Below are 26,473 nucleotides of genomic sequence, written 5' to 3'. Positions count from 1 at the left end.
TGCCAATCTTTAAAACGAAGAAAAAAAAAAGACTATTGGTGGTGAGCAGATGCAGTCTATACAGAAACTGATAGATAATAATGTACACCTGAAATTATACACTGTTATAAAACAATATGACCTCAACAAAATAAAAAAAGAAAAGAAATAAATTCATAGGGACTAATAAAAATTATATTTGTAGTAACATATATTACATCTTTAGATATAATAATGATATCAATAATTCAGAAATTACTATATGCCAATCTGTCCTATGCACTTTACATATATTAAATAATTGATTTAACTCCACAACAATCCTATGATCTTATATGGAAGTGTATCTGTATATGCTATATTTAAAATTACACACAGGTGGTGTAGTGGTTAAGTTCACATACTCTGCTTTGGTGGCCCAGGGTTTGCTAGTTTTCATCCCGGGTGCGGACCTACACACCACTTATCAAGCCATGCTGTGCCAGGCGTCCCACATGTAAAATAGAGGAGGATGGGCACAGATGTTAGCTCAGGGTCAATCTTCCTCACCGAAAAGAGGAGAATTGGTGGTGGATGTTAGCTCAGGGCTAATCTTCCTCAAAAAAAAAGTTAATTGAAAAAATAAAATAATAAAACTATACACAATTTAAGACAAAGTATTTATTTATTTAAAATAACTTTCTAAAATAAGTTTACTGTTTAACATCTGCTTCCTTAGAACCATGAAAACAATCTATATTTAATAAAATTTATGTGACATAACTAAATTTTAAACATAGATGTTAAAACTGTAACATCTTTTCCCTGAAATTTATCACATGCAGAAAGTTCTATTTTCAGTTCAAAAAGAACTTAAAGTGTTAGTCAATATTTAAAACTATGAAGCATCAGAACAGGTTAAAAAAGATACTGTAATCTTCATTTTCTTGCATAGGCCAGTGTGGTGGGTAAATCTTCCTATCAAGTCTTTAGAAATGCTATTTTTATGACATATTTTGGACGCTGAAAGCATTTCATTATTAAATTAATTATAAGTTGAAAATGAATTAGGATACTCATAAGGTTTTAACAAAAAATTAATTAGAAGTTCTTATTTGGCTCTTTTCACTTGACTCTTAAGAATATATTCTAGTTAGTATATAGAAAATTTTACAGTAAGGAAGGTAGACTTCAGAAAACAGTATGAATCCAGCACTATCCAAACACAAACAGTATCAGACGAGCATACGTATTCAAGACACAAGGCATATGTTCTTTTCTGAGCTAGGAAGAATTCAACAATTTTTTTTGTAGCCTGAATGAAATTTTCCTCAAACCCATTCACCCCACTTGGCTTTTATTCACTCTGATTCTATTTGGGATCATTCCTAGAAATTACAGAATGGACATGGGTCTTGAGTCACTGGAAACGTACATGCTCCAATGATAAATGAATGCTTTGATTGTGTGTGAGCTGGCTTAAGTGAAAACCCAGCCCTGAAATCAGTTTGATCATCTCTGGGCAAAATGCTATATTACAATTTCTGGGTATGCAAACCAGAAGCCCCATGTGTGCCTTTGATCGTGTGAATAAACACTGATGGATGAGCACACGTTTTTGACAGTTTCTGCCAGCTTATGACATAATGAGGAAAATAAGGACCATGTGTTGAATCATAAAACTAAATTATTAAATTTATATGACCGTCCTGTATTCTGAGATTATCATCCTTCAATTTACATGGCTTTTTAAAAAAATTGGTATTCCTTTGTAGATACTCTCACCACCCACTCTGAATTTCTTCCCCCACTGGTTTGTTATATTCACAAGTCTGGGATTCATTGCCTGAGACTATGAAGGACCCAATCAAAATGGCATGTTTTTTTCCTGAACAATGGTCAAGCTCAGTATTTGATCTATCACTAAAATTTGCAACATGTTGCTACATGTCATGGAATGTTACATTATAACCAGTTAAGACATTTACCAATGATTTCTTTTAAAAACTGAAACAAAGTTGTAGATAAATATGTAGAGAGAAATCTTTAGTAACTGTTATCTTCCATTTCTTGTAACTTAATGGGTTTTAAAAACAAACAAGGTAACTCGGTTGTATGTAACTTGATGCTTTTAAATCAGCGGGAGTACATATAACAATTTACAAATGAAGGGAACAGTTCTCAAAGATATGAAGTAAATTTCCCTAGATGATGTTTTCCTTTTCTTACACTTTTTTTGTTTCCTTCAAAGAATGCACCGCAATTTGTAATTTATTCACTTTTATTTTTTTGCCTGCCTTTCCTCAGCAACATTTAATCTCCTTGAGGGTGGAAATCATTTTGGTCTTGTACACTTTTGCAGCCCCAGCATTTAGTATGTGCTAAAAAAATATTTATTGGATGTTAATAATAATGCTGTTCAGGGAAAGAACACTTATTGAGCATTTACTATGTGCCAGGCAATGATGATACTAAATATTTTGAATGTCACTATGTCATGCAAATCAAGACAATCTATGAATGTGATTCATTTATGATTTTGATTCTCCTTTTAAAACATATGTCAAAAAGACATACTCTCCCAGTAAAATACACGTCTTTTGTCCCCCACCCCCCATCACCCCCACCACCACTTGTTCTCATTTATCAGCATCATCAAGGAAGGAAGGAAACAGTGGAGAGCACGGCTGCCAGTGTAAAAGCTAGCAGGAAGATCACTTAGTTTTCATTTTTTTCTTTTATAAATTATCTGTAGATGGTTTCCTAGTTTAATATCCACTGACATTTCTTTATATTTGCTCACCCAGTTCTTCCAAATACTACTTCGATGATATTTTACAACCAAATAGCTAGAAAATGTCCCTTACCAACCTAGAAAGAGTATCTAATTACAGAATGCATAAAAGCAGTCCCCTCACAGGGATGCCCACACTTTTCATTGTGAAACGATTTTAGATTTACAGAGAAGTTGCAAAAATAACAGAGTTCTTACATACACTTCACCCAGCTTTACCTTCTTACGTAATCAAGGTTCTGTTACTATTTCTGACCCTATCATACTGCCCCTGCGGTCACTAGGGATGCCGAATATGTTCTGTTTGCCCCTCCAGGTCCACACTCCATCTTCTACACCCTCTTACATGCTGCAGGAAGCTGGCCAGGATATATTTCATCAGTGGGCTCCCTTTTCTTTTAGCCTCTGATTGGGATCAACCAATGAAAGCAGCAGGAAACTGGAAGGCAGGATATTTATTTCCATACCTCCCTCCCTCCTCATGACTTTCTCTTTGCAGAAAGATCCCATAACCAAAGGCCACAACAAAAGCCTCCACTCCCTCTTTTCAACTCCAACTATTCTCCCTGGGTTCCTGCTCCCTTGCCCCTTTACACCAAGGAGTGGCAATAGCTCTCTGCTATCATTAGCCCTGGGATGCTTTGCCATCCATAGTTTTTTCTGTAACCCTGTCCACACCTTTTAAACAATCCCTCCACTAAATTCTCCTCAATACCCCCAACTGACTGTGCAATTTGATTTTCTCCAGGGACAATGACTGACAACCTAACCAAAGTGAAATTACCTAAAATTGACTTTTTCTAAGGGAACATATCCTCCTACCCTGCCAAACAAAGTGGAGATTACTTACATAAATGTTTTTACCAAGAGGAGTTCCAAACCATACCACTCACAAGTCCAATTTCATGAATCAAGGCCTGAAATGATTGCATCCCTTTACCTTACTCAAGAGTCAAGGAAACAATTATAACAAAGCTAGCAAACTGCCATCTACCTATGAAAATAGCTCTAGTGACCATCAACAGGGCCTGAGCAAGAACCTGGTCCTCCAGCACTAGTGGGGGCAGGAGTTTGTGCTGAGCCCCCTCCTCCATCATTTGATATCCATTCTGGCCATTAAAGTGCTTTGGACAGAAACTGTCATTTCGGCTAGAGGAAAATGCTCTCTCTAGTCAGGAATTTGAGATCATTATTTATAGTTTTAAATTTTGAATTACAATGGCATAAATATAGGTTATCAATATAAATAATAGGTTGTTTAAAGACGAGAGATGTGAGACATGCCAGGCAATTTCAGCTCCACAACTGGATTCAGTATTGAGTTAGCAGGTTCAGAGTAGGATGGGACAAGCTCAATTCTACACCCGATTTCCTTAATCAGACTCTTCATCTGTCCAACTACTTCCTAATAGATGATGAAGATGAAAATCAGTCAGGATATCTCTACCATCCACCTGACACAGAGGAAGGGACTCAGGAGATTTGAAAATCTAAGAGGCCAAATTAAAGGAAGCAGACTAGACCTGTGGTACAATGCCAAAAGCAAAGAAGTGTCTTATGAAAAGAGACCAAGCTGTAGCCTGAGATTCTCATCACTGATCCTGGGTGGCAGCCAGCTGGAATAAATCTTCACCCATAACAGCTTACATTGAAGGTTGTACTCCTCCCCCACCCTCCACCCCAAAAGGTGGATTTCGTTTCTTAATATCTCCTTCAGGGTTATATAATATTCTACATTTGCTGTAACTGTATTTTACACATATCAAGGTAAAATCTGAAAGTATTTTAGCATTTCTATTGTGGAGCAGAGAAACAAAGCTTTCTTTAGAGAAGAACAAAAAATATTATGCCCAATAGAAAACTGAAGAAAACATCTTAAAATGCCAACATCAGAAAAAAATTTTTTTTTTTCCTTTTAGAGCATTTCCTTACTCTTATACAATAATCGATAGCTATAGAGGAAAGTAAGCAACAATTTGGTTCTGCTTGCTGTGGCATGTAAAATTCAGCCACCCACAGGCACTTACTTTTAAAAAGTCAGTCTGTTGCCATGATTCAAAAAAGCAACACACAGTATATTTACTTCTGAAATTTATTTCAAGTGACAAGACACACAGAGACTGACAAAATAAACGTAGAATTAAATAGCACTTCCAAAGTTCAATTCTACGTCCTAGCAAAGGTGGGTGATGATTTAGCTACCAAGCTTCCTTAGTCTATATTAGTTTGTCCACGCAGCCTAGCCCTTTCTCCTATGCCCCATCCCCCCCCCCCCCGCAAAGTGAGACACATTTATAACAGCAGGACTAAAACTATTTCTCACTTGAAGAATGTAAGACAAAACTCCTGAGATGAGTACACCCAACACAGAAAGTATAAAAAGAGATTTAAAAATATAAGTAGGGCTTTGCATGGTATCCTTCTACAGTTGAGGGAAAGGAAGGGAGTAAAAGGGGGTGAGTGGATCAATATGCAGAAGAAAAACAGAGGATTTCATCTACCTTGAGAATAACTAGTATTCTATTTGTCCAGGCCCAGTGAGAATTTATGACAAGCAATTTCATTCATTTCAATGATCACAGTGCCTAGCTCACTGATGACTATGTGGTAAATATTAAATAAATTACTCATTGGTTGATGAAAACTGTACATGGCAATGCTATGAATGCACAGGAAACAGAAACTGAGGTGGTCAGACAATTAAAAAGCAATTTAGTTTTGGTTCTCCATGTCAATAACAATTTCAAGGTACACAACTGGGGAAACAAATGAGATAAGAATTTGCCACATCCATAGTTCAACATGTTGTTCTTCTTTGAGTGCTAAAACTTTAGTTGTAAAAGAAAAGCTAAGATTAGGTTAAAATATTTTTAATTATATGTATACAATATAATCTTAAAGACTAGCAGTTTCATTGCTTAATGTCTTCTTGAATTAAAAGGGTTGCTTGCTCAGTTTGTTTGCATTTATAATAGCAATATACCACTTGAAACCTTTAAGACATAAGCATCTATTTGCTACACTAAAGCAAGCCTTGAACTTTTAGTAATGCCATATGCTTTTAAATCAACCCTTCTAAATACTGTACAAAACTCATTACAGATTGCTAGCTTATAAACTGAATTAGGTTACTACTAAACACCTATTAGGCAAACTATTTTGAAAATAAAGAAAATATGCATATTCCTACAGCTCTATGAATGGCAAAATTAAAGATGATGGAATTTGAGATTAAGCAATTGTAATTTGACTGTAAGATCTCAAAGGCTTACATATTTTAAGCTGAACTAAAACCTATAAGGACCTTTCCCTTTAGAATGAAAAACTGCACATTTTAAAACAGTATCTAATGAAAGGTCTATTAAAATCACAATGGATCATAGCTGTCAACTTCAAATAGTGTCTTTCTCCTTAAGAGCTTAAGTTTACACACTGGTGCAACACCACAAATGCAGATGCTACAAAGGGAGCTACAAAGAAAAACAAATTTTATTCACAGCACTTTGCATATAAACTTTTCCTTTTGCAGACTTGTGTGAAGTTAAAAATAAAGGATGCTAATATGCACATTATGCAGCACATCAAAAAAAAAAAGAAAGAAAACACTTTAGTTGAGTGAAAATTCATTTTTCTACTAAAAATCTGGGAGAATTCACATCCTCTGTACTCCAAATTTACCCCTAAGTGACAGAAAAATACTGTAGGAAATGGAAAAAAATTAAATATGATTGAATCAATAGCTGATTACCTTTAAAACTTTGGGCTTCTTTTCCCTCTGGGGCCTCTTGTTTTCCTTTATAACCTAAAAAAAATCAAATTGCAAAATGAGCCTCCGTTTAAGAAAAAAAAATTAGCTCCCACCCCCCCAAAATTTTTGGCTATTTCTCTATAAAACTACTTAGACCATTTAAAATCATCAACATGTTTGCTAGGCAGAACCTAAAGAGCTTATGTAAAATGTATACTTTAAAAGTCACTGAAAAAAAGCCTTGCATAAAGATGAAATAGGGAAATACCCTTTTTTCCCCTTAAAGTCTGTCTTAATTAGCCTCTGCATTCTTCACAGCGAAGCCCACGAGGTAGCCATCTTGCTTGCTTCTGCAGAGGAAGCCTCTACAGTGGAACAGTTCTGCAAACTGCTTTTTGGTATTATTATCATGGTGTTTAAAGGCAGCCCTGGCCTGCCAGCACTGTAGACGTGCTGGGCATGCCTTTTGCAAAAACAGCCCCACAAAGAGTGCAGCCAATGGCAATGCAGAGCTTAGCAACTCCAAAGTGATCTTCTCTGCCTAGCCTTCCTAGACAAAGGATCTCCTGTGCGGCTCCGCTCTCACCACAGGACACAGGCAGCCACAAGCTGCGACATGGAGTTCGATGCAGAGGATCTGGTCGCGCCGAAATCACAGGAGGCTTCAGCAAAAACAATGCACACAAATCCCCCAGGTCTCCGCCATCGGATCGATGGCGGAGACTCCCTGATTAGTAACCTCTTGGCGGCTCCGAGGGCAGGTCTGCGCGGGGGGAGGGGTGAGCGCCCTGCCTTCAACGTACAGGAGATATAACTGAGCCGAGGGGGGCATTTGGGCTTGCTGAAACTCTGGAAGGTATTGTGCATTTTTACTTTATAAGGCAAGGCTAAATATTGGCGATATTTAAGGCAGGGAGGTTATGTGAGGACAGTGTAGGCTCAGCTGTTGGGCTGCGTGTCTCATTCCTCGGGAACCACACCTCTTTGCAGCAGGCGCCTTGCCCAGAAACACAGCAATTTGATTTCTGTCAATAAATGTCCAATGACAAAGGCGGATTAAAAAAATAATAAAGCCACTTAAAAGGAAAAGGACAGGATGAGGACAAGGAGAGGGGGAGGAGTTTTCAAATTACACTTGCCATTCTGAATAGCTGGAGAGAAAAGATTTCTCTCTCTTGCTCTGGACATTTCTGGTGACCTTCATTTCCCAAAGAAATCTCTCCCTTCCAGAGGCGGACTTATACCTCCGGACAAGAGGGGCACCTCTGGCTTCTCCATCCCCCAAGATCACCAACTGTCTCTGAGCATCTGCCTGCAGAGCTGCCAAGCAGGTCCCCACGTGGAGCCTGTCTGCACACCAGTCTGGTCAGACAGAGTCACTCACTTCCCAGGGATTAGGACCTGAGCCAGAGGTGGAACAAGCAGCCATCCACACTCACACACCTGGACTGCCCTGATGCCCAGTGGGTGGTAGGTGCTGGGAGAGCAGGGCACCATAGTTAGAACTTAAAAGACCCTGGGAATGGCAGAGCCAGAGGAGTTTAGCTCCATCCCTTTAGCCCCCTGGCCATGCAACAGTGGCACTGGAGCAAGAACCAGGACAGCTGCTGTGAGCTGGCAGGTCTCAAGGTCACGGCCAAAATGCTGTACAGAGGCCGGTCACAGTCCCATCGCAGCCACCTTGACAGCTGCATAGATCTTAGGAGACAGCCTCAGCTCCATCCTCACAGGGCCAAAGTTTCAGCAGCACATTTAGGGGATTGGCAGGAGGGCCTCCCTGGCCACTCAGCCAAAGATGGGTTTTCCACTTGCAGTTGGATTCAGAACAGATTCCCACAACCAGAAATCGGGAACAGAGTGAGGGCCGGAAGGCCTGTATTTCATCACCCTTGATTCTTAGCCTTTTGGTTTGCCACAAAAGCACGCTTTCCTTGTTGGAATGGGAAGTCCAACATGCATTGTTTTTCCACTTTAAACTACCTCTGGGTCACCCACCCACCATCATAATTTTTAACAAATGTAAGAAGTAAAACCAGTGGATTTTGACCTAACCACACCCACCAGGGAAACTTCAAGCACACTGAGCCCACACTGAGAAGCTCTCTGTGGGGAATGAAGCAACCATGAAATGGGTAGAAAAACAAGAGCAAATACAACGAGGTTTGAAAACAGGTGCAAGACCCTACACCCCTACATTTCTTTTTCTTTGGAGATTTTTTTTTTATTGTGGTAAAACATACATAACATAAAATTTGCCATTTTAACCATTTTTAACTGCACAATGTAGTAGCATTAAGTACATTCACAATGTTGTTTAACTATCACCACTCTGCATCTCCAGAAACTTTTCGTCATCCCAAATAGAAACTGTACCCATTAAACAATAATTGCTCATTTACCTTCTCCCAGCCCTTGCCAACTTCTATTCTACTTTCTGTCTCTGTAAAATTGCCTATTCTAGGTACCTCATATAAGTGGGATCACCCACTATTTGTGCTTTTGTGTCTAGCTTATTTCACTTAGCATAAAGTTTTCCAGGTTCATCCACGTTGTAAAATGTATCAGAATTTCATTCCTTTTTAAGGCTAAATAATATTTCATTGTGTGTATATATACCACATTCTGTTTATCCATTCTCCTGTTGATGTACATTTGGGTTGTTTCTACCTTTTAGCTATTGTGAATAATACTGCTATGAACGTCGGTATATGAGTATCTGAGTCCCTGCTTTCAGTTCTTTTGAGTATATACCTAGTAGTGGAATCGCTGGATCAGATGATAATTCTGTTTAATTTTTTGAGGAACTGCCAAACCATTTTCTACAGCAGCTATACCATTTTACATTACCATCTGCAACACACACAAGGGTAGCCCTACATGTCTTAAAGGGCCTTGCATTTCAATTAGAGATCATGCCTTGCCCCTTGAATACTTCAATATAATTTTTAAAAAGCATCAACATTTTCCTAGGTTGATTGCTCAATATTTAGTAAAGTGGCCATGATATATTAAAATATAATTATATATTTAAACTCAATCTATTTCCTGTGTGATCCATGTTTGCCTCAATAAAACAAAATAAAATCAGGCTCAGAGTGTGGGGTGTACTTAATATCCACATTGGTGAGAAGCCCACTTTTTAAAGCCCCACGGACAGGCATTTTCACTGCACTGGATACTCATGAAGCCACACAACATTGCAGTTGGCAACCTAAGCAAACATCGAAGGTCTGTGTGCAGTGTGCTGTAAAATGAGTTAATAGATAAAGCCAAAGCTCATCCCAGCTAAATATGAGGGTTAATGAAAGTGAACAGAGTTAACATTAACTCCAAATATCTAACTGATACTACACCATGAAGATCTGCACTTGTTTGAATACAGAATAGATTGGTAATCTCTATTGGTTGTGACCATCTGTTCTAAATCCTATACTTAGCGATTTGATGGTCTCAGCTCAGGGCTTAGGTGGCAGTGAACCTTGATGGGAGAATAATCAGAAATTACTAGTAGAGAAATTGGAGGTCAAGAGAGCCATTCCCATTCTCTTATTATTTAGGGCAAAGTGCATACAACTAGACCCTGTTGAAAGAATGACAGATCAGAAACTAAGAAATCTTGTGTTGTAGTCCTACTTATTCAGAACTTATTTTTGTCACTTAAATCTATTTGTTTTTCCCACAAGGAATCATGATTATTAAATTGCATGAGTTGATACTTAGTTCTGTAATAAATCAAGTGTATTAGTTTCTTCAAATATTACAAAACAAGGTCCTTCTCTTTTCTCCTAAGAATCACCTGATTAGGGGCTGGCCCCGTGATGCAGCGGTTAAGTGCATACATTCTGCTTCGGCAGCCCGGGGTTCACCGGTTCAGATCCCGGGTGCAGACATGGCACCGCTTGGCATGCCATGCTGTGGTAAGCATCCCACATATAAAGTAGAGGAAATGTGCATGAATGTTAGCTCAGGGCCAGTCTTCCTCAGCAAAAAGAGGAAGATTGGCAGCAGTTAGCTCAGGGCTAATCTTCCTCAAAAAAAAAAAAAAAATCACCTGATTATAAAACTAAAAAAGAACACTAAAGAATGGGGCTGGCCCCGTAGCCTGGTGGTTAAGTTTGGTGTACTCTGCTTTGGCGGCCCAGGTTTGGTTCCTGGGTGCAGACCTATACCACTCCTCAGCAGCCATGCTGTGAAGGTGACCCACATACAAAATAGAGGAAGACTGGCAATAGATGTTAGCTCAGAGCAAATCTTCCTCAGAAAACAAAAAAAAAAGAACACTAACAAAAATTTAATCTAATTACTTTATTTCATAGATAAACTGAGACCCAAAGAGGTAAAATTACTTGGGTTACCACAGCAAATTAGAATTCTACTTGAGCCTAGTTCTAACCATCTACACTACTCTCTACAACTCTTCATTTTCAATACCCAACAATAGACACCTGTAAATATCCCAAAATAACCTTAAAAGAAATGTCTTCAAAACCACATGCTTCCTTTTTAGAAGAGAGGAATAGCAGCTCAGATTTCTAAAAGACTAGTACTTTAAATAAACATTATATTACCTGTTTTTTTTTTTTTAAAGAATGTGGGGGCTAACATCTGTTGCCAATCTTTTTCTTTCTCTTCTTCTCCCCAAAGCCCCAGTACATAGTTGTATATTCTAGTTGTAGGTCCTTCTGGTTGTGCCATGTAGGATGCCACCTCAGCCTGGCTTGATGAGCAGCGCTAGGTCCACACCCAGGATCTGAACTGGTGAAACCCTGGGCCGCCAAAGCAAAGCATGTGAATTTAATCGTGGTGCCATGGGGCTGGCCCCTAGGTGTGCTTTTTAAAAAATATATTTTGTGCCCTCAGAGATAAATCTGTGAATAATTTCAAAATTCTACACTTTCTAAGCATAAGTAATTCTGCACCCACAAGAAACTAGATATACAAATACTGTCTAGGAGTCTCCTCCTAAATTAATCTCAGGAGTAATTCATTCTTTCTCAAAATTGACACTTCTGCAGCACAAAATCTTTCCAATACTAGCCACCTTCTCTTCTCCCATGAAATCCTTCTATATTTCTCTTTTTACATATTGTTGGGGGGATCAAAGCTTTGACAGTGATGCCTGGGGAAAGATATTCCAAGTACCATCTTTTATAAACTTCCAACCAATAGAAAGGATGGCTCATACGTTTCACAGTTCTAATGGTGATCTTAAAGATGGTTTGGTTTTATTTCTGGTGAGAAATAGGAACCTGAAAGACTAACACCGGAGATGTTCCTGGGTGATTGGGCCAGCAATAATAGTCTGGGTAGAGGCAGCTGATCCCTTGCACAGCCTTTCCCTGGCTTCCCTCCCCCACTTCCTTCCCTGAGGCTTATCTACACTAGCCCTTTTCCCTTCCAAGGGGCCACGTCTACCTAGTATCCACCCCATTCCCTCTGCTGGTAAAAATATCTGCTCTTCAATAGCAAGAATTAAGGAACAAATGAGCAATGATCTTCAACAGTTGCCAAGCAAGAACTGTTGACAATGAGGTGAACCATAGATAATGCCAGAGACTGAAATGATGAGGCTGAAATATCACCTCTCCCTAATTTCTCAACAATTCTTAGTACAAACTTGAAATTGACTAGCCTACTCCCTCTGTTAGAGTCTAGATTCGTAATCTGGACAGAGAAATCCAATAACAGCATCTATGTGTTTTTGTCAAAAACAAAAACATTCACAGGACGCTGCTATTTAGAAAATTTTCCCTCGGGGCCTGCCCAGTGGCGCGGCGGTTAAGTGTATGAGTTCCACTTTGGCGGCCTGGGGTTGGCCAGTTGGGATCCCGGGTGCGGACACGACACCACTTGGCAAGCCATGCTGTGGTAGGCATCTCACATATAAAATATAGGAAGATGGGCACAGATGTTAGCTCAGGGCCAGTCTTCCTCGGCAAAAAGAGGAGGATTGGTGGCTGATGTTAGCTCAGGGCTAATCTTCCTCAAAAAAAAAAAAAACTTTCCCCTTTTGTGAATGATATATGGTAAAGTTTGCTTCTTATTATTACTAGTCTGTCCTGTGTATTTTATAATCAGTAATATTCTCTTTTTTTTAAAGGAAGTTCTGTACCTTCGCACTCCTTCTCTATGTCATTCATGCTAGAGAGCTGACTCCAGATAGCATTCTACCCAAAGTTTTTGGATAATCTAATTGTCTCATCAAATCTAACAGCAAAATCATAACAATTTATTGTTTCACCGAGAAACTCAAAGCATTTTACATGCACGCGTGCACACACACACACAACTTCTTTCTGAGAAAGATAGATCTAGGTATCACCTAAGTTTAGCAAAATCAAACTTAAAAATATCAAACAACCTTAAAAGACTCCATATCCAAAAATGTTTTCTTTAAGATTTGTTAATTCTTTTTTTTACAATGAACTTCCCCATTCAATAACCAAAAACCGTTAAAATAACTTAATAAATGTTGGGCACCTCCAATATTCAGACCTGGCGCTGGGCCTGCCCCCAGGAACCTACTCTTCAAACAGACGCAGACAATCACGATGCAGTACAGAATGAGGATGAGCCCAGAAAGCCATGCAAGACAGAGAAGGCTTCCCAGAGGAAGTGACATTTCCACTGAAACCCAAGAATGGGTACTAAGTAGGAGTTGGCAAAGTATAGAGGGAGAGAAGAAAGGTATGTGCCCCAGATGGAAGTAACTACATGTGCAAGGACATTGTAGCTACTGAAAGTCACACTCCAGTATGGCTGTGAAGGGGCAATGGGGAGAAATGCACATAAATAAAGCTTCCACTTGGGTAATAAGGCTGGTCATTGAGCATGCATATGAAGAGATGCAACCAGCCTTTAATTCTCTACCATTCCAGTTGGAATGTCACATTTTTGTTCCATACTCCAATTTTCCATAACCAGTCCTTTTAAAAGCCAACAGCGATGCTCCTGTTAAGTTGGTCATCACAAAGATAAGCTACCTTTTCAAGGGAAGAACTAAGGAGAGGTGATTGGCTTGTCCTCAACCCGAAAACCCATGTTTTTAAGCTAGAAAACACCCTTGCATAACTAAGTCTCCTTAGAAAAAAAGAGAAAAGTGATATTTTGAGAATGAGTGCATGTAAGATGTTTTTGTTGAGATGAGATCAGTTATTCAGAAAGAGTTGACTTCTTCAGTTTTTTAACTCTAGTATTTACTAGAGTCTCAAACAATCTGTGGAGAAGCAAGGATTTGGCTGCCTAGAAATAAATCAATTTTTCAGCAGAGTAAATATGTACTGGACAGATGCTTCTGATTTTTGGAGTAAGGGATGCTCTTCCTTTGTTCCTTCCAGGAATAGAATAGAGAATACCAAGCATATGAGAAGCCCTGCTTAACACCTGTGGGGTCTCAGACTTAATGAATAATTCTTTTCCACGGAGCTTAACTCACGTAGAGGAAAGAGAGGAATTATGCTTTTTCAGGGGAACCAAAAAAAGAACAAACTTTCCATTGAGCCTGTAATATTGATAATAATAGAAGGTCTAAAATTCAATTTTTTCCAAAGTCTGTTTGATTTTCCTGATATCCAAATATTTATCCAATGAGCACATTAACTCTGTTTAAAATAAAATAAATGGTCCTCAGTTTCCTACTGCAGACATTTCTTCTAACTTGCTACCATTTCTGTGTCTGAAGGGGTCGTTTTGAGCTTTTATAATGTATAGCCCTTTACGAATACCTGTTGGAGGAGAAGATATATTTGCCATAACAAGAAAACAAAAAGGTTATTTTCACCACAGTCCACCTTAGAAATCAATAGGTAAGGAGCTTAAGCTTATAACTGTGTTAATTGTGCAGATTTAAATAAAGAACTTACCTATCTTTATTAGGAATGTTTTAGCATAAATGATTATAATGGTGTTTCCATAGATACTCACTTTTAATGACTAGTTAAGAAAACACAATTTTCCCCCAAATCGGTTTGATTTACCTAACTTCCAAATACTTATTGAACAAGCACATTAGCTCTTGTTGTTTAAAAATAAACTAAATAAATGATTCCTGATGTTTTTACTAGATATTTATAAAATGTGAATTGATATTTTTCTTGCCCATAAACATCCGTTCTTTCAAGCACATCATTTGAGAATAAGTCAAACTGCATTCACCGATGCTGTGATTAAGTTTCTAACTTTATGAACATATACCCATATTTTTATAGGGCTATTTTCCCAGTCACAATAAATTGTTAGTGGGTTTGGGCAGGGATGAAAGATCACTATACCCAACAATTCTCTTCATCACTAACTATGCGTGTGATGAGAGAAAATTACTTTAGATGTTTTGAAAAGAAAGTATTTCCTCCTGACCTGTCCACCTTAAAGTATTATATTATACAATATCAAAATATTATCTTATACAAGATCAGTATGTCCCTGGTGAGATAAAAATCTCAATGCTGCTATTACCTACAGGACCTTGAGCAAGTCAACCTCCCATAGACTCAGTGAGGGACAATGCTGACATTAGGGTTAAATGCTAAGATGGCTATGAAAAGTATGTGGTATGATACTTGACTTTTGGGTGGTCCCATCACAGCAGTGGAGAACCATGGTTTTCACTAATTAAGAAAATTATGTACAAATAATGTAATGAGCAATTAAAACTCACTTAATATAAAAATTGGAGATATTCAAGTACACAATATTTTGGGACACTGGAACCTCTCCCAGATAAATCTAGTATTAACAAGGTTTCTGCTGGAGTTGGGGCATGCCAATTCCACCACACTGTCAAAATACAATCTTACTTTTATTAGTTAAAAAGAATACAAAACTTTCACTTCTAGTGATAATAAAATTGATAATTTGGAACAGCTCTCTTGCTGAAGACAGTTAGAAAAGCTACAGAAAATATAAAAACACCTGCTTGGGGCCAGCTCAGTGGCATGACACTTAAGTTCCCATGCTCTACTTCGGTGGCCAGGGGTTTGCAGGTTTAGATCCCAGGGGTGGACCTACACACCACTCATCAAGCCATGCTGTCGCAGGCATCCCACATACAAAATAGGGGAAGACTGGCACAGATGTTAGCTCAGCAACAATCTTCCTCAAGCAAAAAGAGGAAGATTGGCAACAGATGTTAGCTCAGGGCCAATCTTCCTCACAAAAACAAAAAAAAAGAAAAGAGAAGAAAAGAAAAGAAAGAAAGAACATTATTTAAAAACAAAACAAACCAAAAAAAACCTGCTTGGAGACATAGGGGAGTGAAAAATTATCATGAAAATGTAGAATTATCAGACCAGGATTTAGAGGGAAATGAGTCTAAGGAGGGCAAAAATATTTTAAGTAAAAATCAAAAGTGGAGGGAAAGAGCTAAAAGAATGGTTAAAGAGAAATGTAATCTTGAAATTAAAATATAGAAGCAGTGGAACTGACAAACTCAAAGAGTTTGCTATTTGATTCATGTCAAAAAAATTACATTTTTGCAAATGAACTTGTAGGATTCTTACACAACATCTGTTTCAAAGTTGCACAAGTCTAAAAGACAGCAGGAATAAACTTAGCATGACAACCTTCAACCAGTCCACCTCTTGTCCCACTCTTCTCCATCCTCTGAGTTCTTCACATATTCTTTGTTGCCCTAGCTCAGAGACATGGTGGTTACAATGAGCACATACCATCTAAGCCAAAGGCTCTAATCCCAGACCAACTATGTGGTCTTTGATAAGTTACCTGGCTTATCTAAGCCTCAGTGTCTTCCTTTATAGTCTGGGGGCAGAATGTGACTTTCATAGGATTGTTGTAAGGATTAAATGAGACAATGAGCATGTCAGTGCTTAATACAGTACTGGGCACTTAGTAAGTACTCAGTACATGATAGTTGTTATTAATCCCTTCAGATATCAATGTTTACTACATACCTATTCCACATCTATGATCAGTATCATTCAATTCAACTAACATTTGTTTGGCGGCTACCAAACGCCAGGCACTACATAGGGAGGAAAACGAAGGGCAAGAAAAAAATCCTAGTCTCTTTAATTAAGCCAGTGAAGTATCTTCATAGCAAAAAGTAAAGTTCACTTATAACTTTGACAAAATAAAAAGAAGAGATTAAGCACAGCAACCAAAGAAAAAAATATATAAAATAGAAGACATCAAAAGTGAAAACTTTTGTGTTTCAAAAGACTCATCAAAAGAGTGAAAAGACAACTCTCAGAAAATATTTGTAAATCATAAATCTGATAGGAGTCTGGTATCTAGAACATATAAAACAAACTTGCAACTCAACAAAAAGATCCCTTTTTATTTTTGGAGGAAGATTAGCCCTGAGCTAACATCCGCCTCCAATCCTCCTCTTTTTGCTGAGGAAGACTGGCCCTGAGCTAACATCTGTGCCCATCTTCCTCCACTTTATATGTGGGACATGTGCCACAACATGGCTTAATAAACAGTGCATAGGTCTGTGCCCAGGATCCAAATTGGCAAACCCCAGGCTGCCGAAGCAGAGTGTGCAAACTTAGCTGCTGCACCACTAGGCCAGCCCCCCAAAAAGACCCCATTTTATTTATTTATTTATTTATTTTTAAAGATTTTATTTTTTTCTTTTTCTCCCCAAAGCCCCCTGGTACATAGTTGCATATTCTTCATTGTGGGTCCTTCTAGTTGTGGTATGTGGGATGCTGCCTCAGCGTGGTTTGATGAGCAGTGCCATGTCCGCGCCCAGGATTCGAACCAACGAAACACTGGGCTGCCTGCAGTGGAGCGGGCGAACTTAACCACTCGGCCACGGGGCCAGCCCCAAGATCCCATTTTAAAATGGGCAAAAGACTTTGCTATGGTCTGAATGTTAGTGTCACCCCCAAATTCACATGTTAAAATCCTAATGCCCAATGTGATGATATAGAAGGTGGGGCCTTTGCGAGGTGCTTAAGGCATGACGGTGGAATCCTCAGGAATGGGTTTAGTGCCTTATAAAGGAAGCTTCAGAGAGATTCATAGCCTCTTCTGTCATTTGAGGGCACAGTGAGAAGGTGCCAGCTATGAAGCAGAAAGAGAGTCTTCACCAGAATTCAACCATGCTGGCACTTTGATCTTGGACTTCCCAGCCTCCAGGACTATGAGCAATAAATTTCTGTTGTTTATAATACCCAGTCTGTAGTATTTTGTTACAGCAAACTGAACGGATTAAGACAGACTGAATAGACATTTCTAAAAAAAAAATATACAAATGGTCATAAGCACATGAAAAGACGCTTGCCATCATCAATCATTAAAGCAATGCAAAGCAAATCCAGCATGAGACACCACTTCACACTCACTAGGAAGGCAATAATCAAGAAGTCAGATAATAACAAGTGTTGGTGAGGATATGGAAAAATTAGAACTCTTGTACATTGCTGGTTGGAATCTAAAATAGTACAGCTGGTTTGGAAAAGTTCGACAATTCTTTCGAGTTAAACAAAGAGTTACCATATGAGCCAGCAATTCCACTTCTAGGAATATATCCAAAATAACTGAAAACACATGTCCACACAAAAACCCGTACACAAATGTTCCTAACAGCATTATTCATAATAGCCAAAAAGTGGAAACAACCCAAAAGTCTATCAACTGATGAATGTTTATACAAAATGTGGTTTATTCATACAATGAAATATTATTCAGCCATAAAACAGAACGAAGTACTGATACATGTTATGACATGGATGAACCTTGAAAACATTACGCTAAGTGAAAGAAGCCAGATGCAAAAGGCCAAATATTGTATGATTCCATTTATATGAAATGCCCAGAATAGGCAAATCCATAGAGATAAAAAGCAGATTAGTGGTTGCCAGGAGGTGGGGAGGGAAGAATGGAGAGTGACTGCTTATTTGTACTGGGTTTCTGTTGGGGTGATGAAAACATTCTACAATTAGATGGCAGGGATGTTTGCACAACCTTGTAAAGACCACTGAATTGTAGTTTTAAAAGAGTTCATTTATGATACATGAGTTATATCTCAATTTAAAAAGGCGAAGAGATTGTTTAACTCTCCTTCATCATAAGGGAAAGAGTGCCGCTACCACTTGCTAGCCACAGGGAATTAAAGCCACTTTTTAAAAGTTTGTTTCTATTTCCTAGTCTGCAAACTGAGAGCCCTAATCCTCACACTTCATGAGTCACTGTTAGGATCGAATATGGTGGCATTAAGCCTTTTAGCACAGCGTCTGGCCCATCGCAGACCCTCAGTAAATGCTAATTTCTTTCCTTCTTCCTTTCCTTTGCCAGCTTCTTGTGTTTCAATTCAAACAAGTTTAAATTTTGTTAAAATCTTCTGTATCTAATTATCAATGAAGACATTGTTCCCTGGTTGTTGGTTCTTTAAAAAGAGAAAAAGTAACACTATTTTGTTTTGTTTTCCTTGTTTTATTGATTTTTGTTTGTTTTACTATCTCATAGTGCACTAGAAGGGTCTTTAGTAAACGGAACTAGGTGAGTAAAGAAGGCAATTTAATGTCTATGTTGCCTAGTAGACAAACCTCTTTGCAATTCTGTATTAACTCCTAAACAAGTTTGTTACTCCTCCACGTGTAGAAGAAACTAACACACACACATGCTTTTCTCTCCAAATCTAAACTATATTGACTCCATCCAAAATTCTATGGCTTGGATCAACAGCAGGCTTCCACTGTCTTGTCCTCCCACTTCCTCCTGCCTTGATCCTACTTTTGCTCTTTAACAGAAAACTCACCACAAAATGGTGTTGCATATGAAATATGATATGAAAATAAGCTGTAGAGTGTAAATGTCTAGAATACAGCAGAAACACCAAAACCCTCTCATTATACAAGGACAAGAAAATAACTGTGGCATCGTCGTCTCACTGGAAACCACAACTATAATTCTCTATTACATGGGAACGGTGAAACCAATTCATTCATAATGCATCTTAATCCTCCAGCAGGAAAAATGCTTTTGCATTTTTGAAATGGCATGTACTGGCTACTTCTGAGGACTTCAGCTACTTACCTCTAAATAACCTGAATCAAGTGGCAAGAGGGAAACAGTGAAAGTAATGAAATGAATATGCAAATCTCTTCAAGGATATAACAATAACCACCACGTTTAAGCACCTATTATGTAGCAGGCAGCCTGCTAGATCCTTTATGGATATCACTTCTACTCTTCATGGCACCCCTGCTTCACAGGTCTGACTATCACAATGTTACAAACAGGTCCATTCTCACACTGATGACCACATGGGAGAATATTCAAACTCTTAGTATAACTGTTCATTCCTTAATCGTAGGAACACTTGTCTATTTCATTCCTTCAAAGTCTTAAATAGAGTGGTTTGATTCTCTTACTTGTTTTTCTTTTGGGGAGTGGGAGATATGACTTACATTTCTGTGAAATCTAATAAAAGCTATGGACCGGGGCTGGCCCCATGGCCGAGTGGTTAAGTCCGTGCGCTCCGCTGCAGGCGGCCCAGTGTTTCGTTGGTTCGAATCCTGGGCACGGACATGGCACTGCTCATCAAACCACGCTGAGGCAGCATCCCACATGCTACAACTAGAAGGACCCACAACAAAGAATATACAACTATGTACTGGGGTCTTTGGGGAGAAAAAGGAAAAAATAAAATCTTTAAAAAAAAAAAAAAAAGCTATGGACCATCTCTCCAGAGAAATGCATATAAAAACAATATGTTACATGTAATTCTGATGGGATAGGATCAACAGAGCACTGAAGCCCATCAAGATTAAAACCTCTGATGTGGAAGTTCTATTTTTATGATTTCTGAAACATCAAATGGAAGACGAATGTTGGAATCATTTAAACTGGGATCAAATTAGTCTTAGGAATTCTTGACTAGCAACCAAAAAGCATGTGGAAAGTTTAGCGAGACTAAAGCGCTAATATCATAATAGTAATTTTTAAATTCTGTTTTTTTCCACAGTAGCTAAAAATACACCAAGTACCTAATCTGATCTGGCTAGTATCCAGTCATTAGTTAGGAGATATGCTGAAATGCTGGCTCAATCATCATCTTTGAGATGGCATTAAGATGTGTTTACCAAAAAGAATGTAACAGAAGCTTTATTTTTTAATTTAATTTAATTCTTTTTGAGGAAGATTAGCCCTGAGCTAACATCTGTCAATCCTCCTCTTTTTGCTGAGGAAGACTGGCCCTGAGCTAACATCCATGCCTTTTTATATGTGGGACGCCTGCCACAGCATGGCTTGCCAAGCGGTACCATGTCCACACCTGGGATCCGAACCGGCAAACCCCAGGCCGCCAAAGCAGAACGTGGGAACTTAACTGCTGCCGACAACTGGCCGGCCCCATGTAATAGAAACTTTAGTTTCTAATTTTGGGAGAAGGAAATGGCTCTGACTTTCAAAAGAATACCTGCACCACAAACTTCAGGTTTCCAAAAGTGGTAAAGATTTAGAAATCATTAGGCAATAACTCATTAGCAAAATACTTTGGTTATGCAAATACTTTTAGCTTGAAATAAAGGACTGATTCTTTCAAGGAAATAATCTAAAATGGGAACCAACATTTATACAGAAGAGTTCACTACCATATGAAAAACTGTAAGAAGCAAAAATTTATTTATTTATTTATTTATTTAAATTTTTTTTTTTGCTGAGGAAGATTGGCCCTGAGCTAACGTTTGTGCCAGGCTTCCTCTATTTTGTATGTGGGTCGCCCCACAGCGTGGCCACTGACAAGTGGCAGAGTCTGCACCTGGGGAACCAAACCTAGGCCACCAAAGCAAAAAGCCCCAAACTTGACCACTGGGCCACAGAGCCAGCCCCTAAGTGTGCTATTTTTTAAACACAGAAAAAAAACTGGAAGCATGTATGCCAATTTTGCTGGTGGTTGCCTCTAGCTAGTAGGATTACAGTTTATTTTTTTTTCCTGCTTCTAAACTTTCTAAATGCAAATTACATTACTTTGATTTAGTATGTTTTATTACTTTTTAAAATAACACAAGCTCATTATGTAAATATTCAAACCACATAAAAAAATTCAAGAAAAAGTTAAAGTCACATATTTTCTAGTATACCCCTCGTCCACTCAAAAAATCCAATCCTCAGAGGTAAGTACTTTCAACAGTTTGGTTTGGTAGTTTGGTAGGTATTCGTCTAGAATTGTTTCTCTAAATTCCATTTACAATTAGAAAAGTACATGATTTTTGAGCTTTCATGCTCCTTTTGCCTTTAGCATTTTGAGTTGTCCAAACTTTGAATCTTGGTATAACTCATAATCACAAATGCATATGGCAGTAATTTTAAAGAACATAGGCAGCAGCTTTTTAACACATATTTTTAAAGCACTCTGCACCGTCCTAAAAACCTTTTTCTCAAGTCTTCTATTTGATTTTTGTTACAGATGTCCCATGACCCTAATATCTTTGGTACCTGAAAATGACCTGTATAGAACAAACCCCAAAATGTTTTATTTTGTAAACATTTGTAAAATGTAAACCCCAGCTGCTAAGATGATATATTAAGTACATATGGATATAATGAATGGTTTACAATGTACTTTTTTAAAGGCATTGGTATGTTGGAAATAGGCTGAATCTTACATTTTTGATAAGATTTCATTCTTTCATTCATTCATTGAATCATTTGTTCAGCAAACATTTGTTGAGCATCAATTATGTGCTAGCACCTCCTAAATCCTGGGCTTGGGCTCTAGAAGTTATTTAAACATCTCACTTCTAATCACTGCTCTCTCTGCAGAACACCATGCCCTTCTTTTAAAAACAGTGACTCAGTATTAATGGGACATAATTAAATCAGAAAAGAGCAAGATTTCTCTTTTGTTGCTTTCATAGTAGACTTGAAGAGCTGATGATAATTAGTCAAGACTTCCTGGATACTCATGACTTGAGCACTGAGTCTCATTAGCAAGGTAATGACCTGAATTGCATAGATTAGTTTGATTTATTTGCTGGTTGTATCTCATTTGAGTATGATAATAATGCAAAAAGATAAAGAACCCGCCCTCTCCCCTTCAGGGTAACACTTGTGCCACATCCATCATAAGTGCCACAATGACCAGCTACTTTATAAGGAGAATGACTTTTGCAGCTTTGAAACCACTGACCCTTGAAATACTTCTCTGAAATAAAAAACCAAGAGGTTGACCAACAAAAAGAGATGTGGAGTTAAGCTCCGCAGCAAAATAAACATTTTCCATATGATAGTGCTCACTATTATATAATAGTATAACTTGAATTATGCTGACACTAGATAAAGGTTTAGCCAGTTTCACACATTTTTCTTCCTGGAGAAGATGATATACACAAAATGGCTGGGTAAGAGTTGAACCACAGTGACAAGATTCCAGAAATTAACACCCGTGGGTCAGAATCAATCAAGATCAGCATGGTTTTGTTGACATACTTGGAGTTTACACATGCAAGGGTCCTAGATGCCAAAGGTTTTTTTTCTATGGTCAGCTCTGTGGTGAGGTATGCTACTGAAGTCTCAGTAGTGATCCAAAGAGATTCCTTTAAGGCATATTTAAGGACATATAACATCTGCCCTCAATTGAAGGAGTTGGTAGCAAAAATTTGTTCCATATGTCATACACAACATATGCCAAAATGAGATTCGGCTGTTTGAAAACAGTAAGAAAAGCAGTAGCCAGGAGAGGCCAGTCCCATCACTACTGCCACCGAAATAAACAGGATAAAACAAGCACGTCAACCAATTCTGAAATGACACCCCTGAAACTACACCGTAACCACAGTACCATAGGATAGTGGACAGTGATTCAATTTGTATCATTTACGACTACTTAACTTTTAGCTTTTCAAGCACAACCTATGTAGGTATTAGTATTTTTCCAGGTGGAATTTGCATCAACTAAGAAGACAGCACAGTAATAAGCAGCACAGTTTACAGCGTTATCTAGTACACTGCTATTTAATCTAACCAAACATATAATAACCCTTTAATATTTGGGGGAAAAAATCAAACCTAACTAGAGTAAATATAAGAGAGATTATTTCACTTTGGCAACCAACTCACAAACCGCTTGTTTAGTTATTCAATTAACATTAATTAAATATGTGATAGTATACCAAAATTACCAAGCTAGAGGTACGGAATTCAATACTCAGCCTTCAGAAGCATTTCTACAAACAACTGTTTTGTTTTCCTTTGTTATCATACACACTAAAAATTATTTGTGAAAGTGTAGCCTGGCCAAAGCACCTATTCCCTCTTCTCTCTAAAAAGCTTCCCCTCACTTTTTTTTTACTTCAATCACTATCCAATAAATAGGGTAATGCGTAAGTCTCAAAATGCTAAGTTACAAATAACATGAGGAATATCTAGCCGTGAGCAAAGTCCTAGATGATTACAAGTTACAAAATTAGTGATGATTTTAATTATCTGTCTTTCCGAATATGGAGAACAGTAAGCTGAACTGAGTTTGGAAGAAAAATAACATTTTATCTGTTGGCCAAAAGATATCTCTGGGAAGACTATCTAACCACCTCACTGTACAATTAAAAGAAATTAATCAGGCTAGCCCAGTGGCACAGAGGTTAAGTTTGCACGTTCCACTTTGGCGGCCCAGGGTTCATTGGTTTGGATCCCAGGTGTGGACATGGCACCATTTGTCAAGCCATGCTGTGGTAGGCGTCCCACATATAAAGTAGACGAAGATGGGCATGGATGTTAGCTCAGGGCCAGTCTTCCTCAGCAAAAAGAGGAGGATTGGCAGCAAATGTTAGCCCAGGGCTAATCTTCCTCAAAAAAAAAAAAAAAAAAAAAAAAGACATAAAAGCTGTCATAAAGGAGAGGATTGGTAAATTGGACTACATTAAAGTTAAGAATATCCATTAAAAAGCATGATTAAGTGAGTGAAAAGTTAAATCAGAGACTACATCAAGATATCTGTAATCATATATTTAACAAAAGATTTATATCAGGGGCCAGCCACGTGGCGGAGTGGGTTGGGTTCATGCACTCGCTCGGCAGCCTGGGGTTTTGCTAGTTCAGATCCCAGTGCGGACATGGCACTGCTCATCAGGCCATGGTGAGGCTATGTCCCACATAGCACAATCAGGACCTACAACTAGAATATACAACTATGTGCTGGGGGGCTTTGGGGAAGAAGAAGGAAAAAGAAGACAGGCAACAGATGTTAGCACAGATGCCAATCTTCAAAAAAAAAAGATTTATATCAAAACATAATGAAATCACATTGCAGCAGTATTTACAATAGCCAAGACATGAAAGAATCCAAGTGCCCATAGACCAATGATTGGATAAAGAAGATGTGGTGTATATATATACGATGGAATACCACTCAGCCATAAAAAAGACAGTCATCCCACTTGCAACAACATGGAAGGACCTGGAGAGAATTATGCTAAGCGAAATAAGCCAGACTGAGAAAGACAAACACCAGATAATTTCACTCATATGCAGAATACAAACAAACACATGGACAAAGAAAACAGTTCAGTGGTTATCAGGGGAAGGGGGGTGAGGGGTGGGCACAGACGGTGAAGGGGAGCACTTATGTGGTGGCAGACGAGAAATAATGTACAACTGAAATTTCACAATTTCACAACTATTATGAACTCAATTAAAAAAAAATGAACTCAGATACACCAATAATGAAAAGGCAGAAAAAACAATTTAAAAATGGACAATAGACTTGACAGGCACTTCAAAGACAATATCTAAATGGCTAACAAGCATATGAGAAGTAGTTCAATTTCATCAGTCTTCAAGAAAATGCAACAACGTAGTGATGCCACTACACACTCAACAAAATTATTAAAATAAAATAAGACAGGGGCTGGCCCGGTGGCGCAGCAGTTAAGTTCACGCGTTGTGCTTCCGCAGCCTGGGGTTGGCTGGTTTGGATCCCCGGTGAAGACCTATGCACTGCTTGTCAAGCCATGCTGCAGCAGGTGTCCCACAGAAAATAGAGGAAGATGGGCACAAATGTTACTAGCTCAGGGCCAGTCTTCCTCAGCAAGAGGAGGACTGGCGGCAGATGTTAGCTCAGGGCTAATCTTCCTCAAAATAAAGAAAGAAAGAGGGGCCAGCCCGTGGCTGAGTGGTCGGGTTCACGTGCTCCGCTTTGGTGGCCCAGGGTTTCACTGGTTCGAATCCTGGGTGCAGACATGGCACCGCTCATCAAGCCATGCTGAGGCGGCATCCCACATGCCACAACTAGAGGGACCACAACTAAAATACACAACTATGTACTGGGGGGATTTGGGAGAAAAAGGAAGAAATAAAATCTTTAACAAAAAGAAAGAAAGAAAAACAGAAAATGAGTGTTGCCAAGGATGTGGAGCAAGCAGAACTCTCATAAACGCCTCTGATTAATTGGAACCACCACAGCTGTTCGGTAATATCTACAAAACCTAAACAAATGCGCATTCCATGACCCAGCAATCCTACTCCCAGGAATACACTATAGAATGGAATACTCAATATTCACCAATGACGTTTATGATAATGGTCATAGTAGTACTACTGTTCATTAGCAGTAGAATGGACAAATGTACTGTGGTATATACATATAATGGAATACTATGCCACAATAATGAATTATCTATAACTAGAAGCAACATTATGGATGAATCTCATAAACATAATATTAAGCAAAAGATACCAGAAAGAAAAGAGGATACAACTGTTCCTTGCTCTCTCAGAGTGAGGTTCCCTCAGAGAGCCTGTGTCCTCTGCCTCTCTATGCACTGTTGGATAGGTAGGTCTATCATTGCCAGAGTTCAGTACAAGGACAACCTAACACATTCTTCAGAATCAGCTTTGTCTGTGATAAGGGCGATCTTTTGGGGCAGGGAGACAACAAGAGAGAGCGAGTGAATATGAAGATTGTCAAGTACAGGGGAACCTTGAAAAAGAATATAAAGAAGTAAATTAATTAAAACTATTTCAAATGAACAACATAAGCACATTGAAAGGTTAAGGGTGGGGTGTGT

At 38.6% G+C, this 26,473-nt stretch overlaps 1 protein-coding gene across 4 annotated transcripts in view; it reads right to left on the bottom strand.

Moving 5' to 3' along the window:
• Positions 1-26,473, bottom strand: part of TET1 (tet methylcytosine dioxygenase 1) — a 120,181-nt gene that overhangs the window by 79,945 nt on the left and 13,763 nt on the right. For 2 of the 4 annotated variants that reach the window (XM_070488939.1, XM_014862781.3), the window contains exon 3: positions 6,501-6,554. In XM_070488939.1, the coding sequence (XP_070345040.1) occupies positions 6,501-6,554 (54 nt within the window). Of the gene's footprint in view, positions 1-6,500; positions 6,555-6,768; positions 7,065-7,086; positions 7,254-26,473 lie in introns of those variants that run through there. The other 2 variants (XM_070488953.1, XM_070488946.1) reach the window with 2 other exon arrangements.

This window comes from Equus asinus, chromosome 2 (assembly GCF_041296235.1).
Source record: "Equus asinus isolate D_3611 breed Donkey chromosome 2, EquAss-T2T_v2, whole genome shotgun sequence".
Lineage (NCBI taxonomy): Eukaryota > Metazoa > Chordata > Mammalia > Perissodactyla > Equidae > Equus > Equus asinus.
Note: the sequence above shows the minus strand (reverse complement) of the source record. Positions and strands in the feature narration are given on the sequence as shown.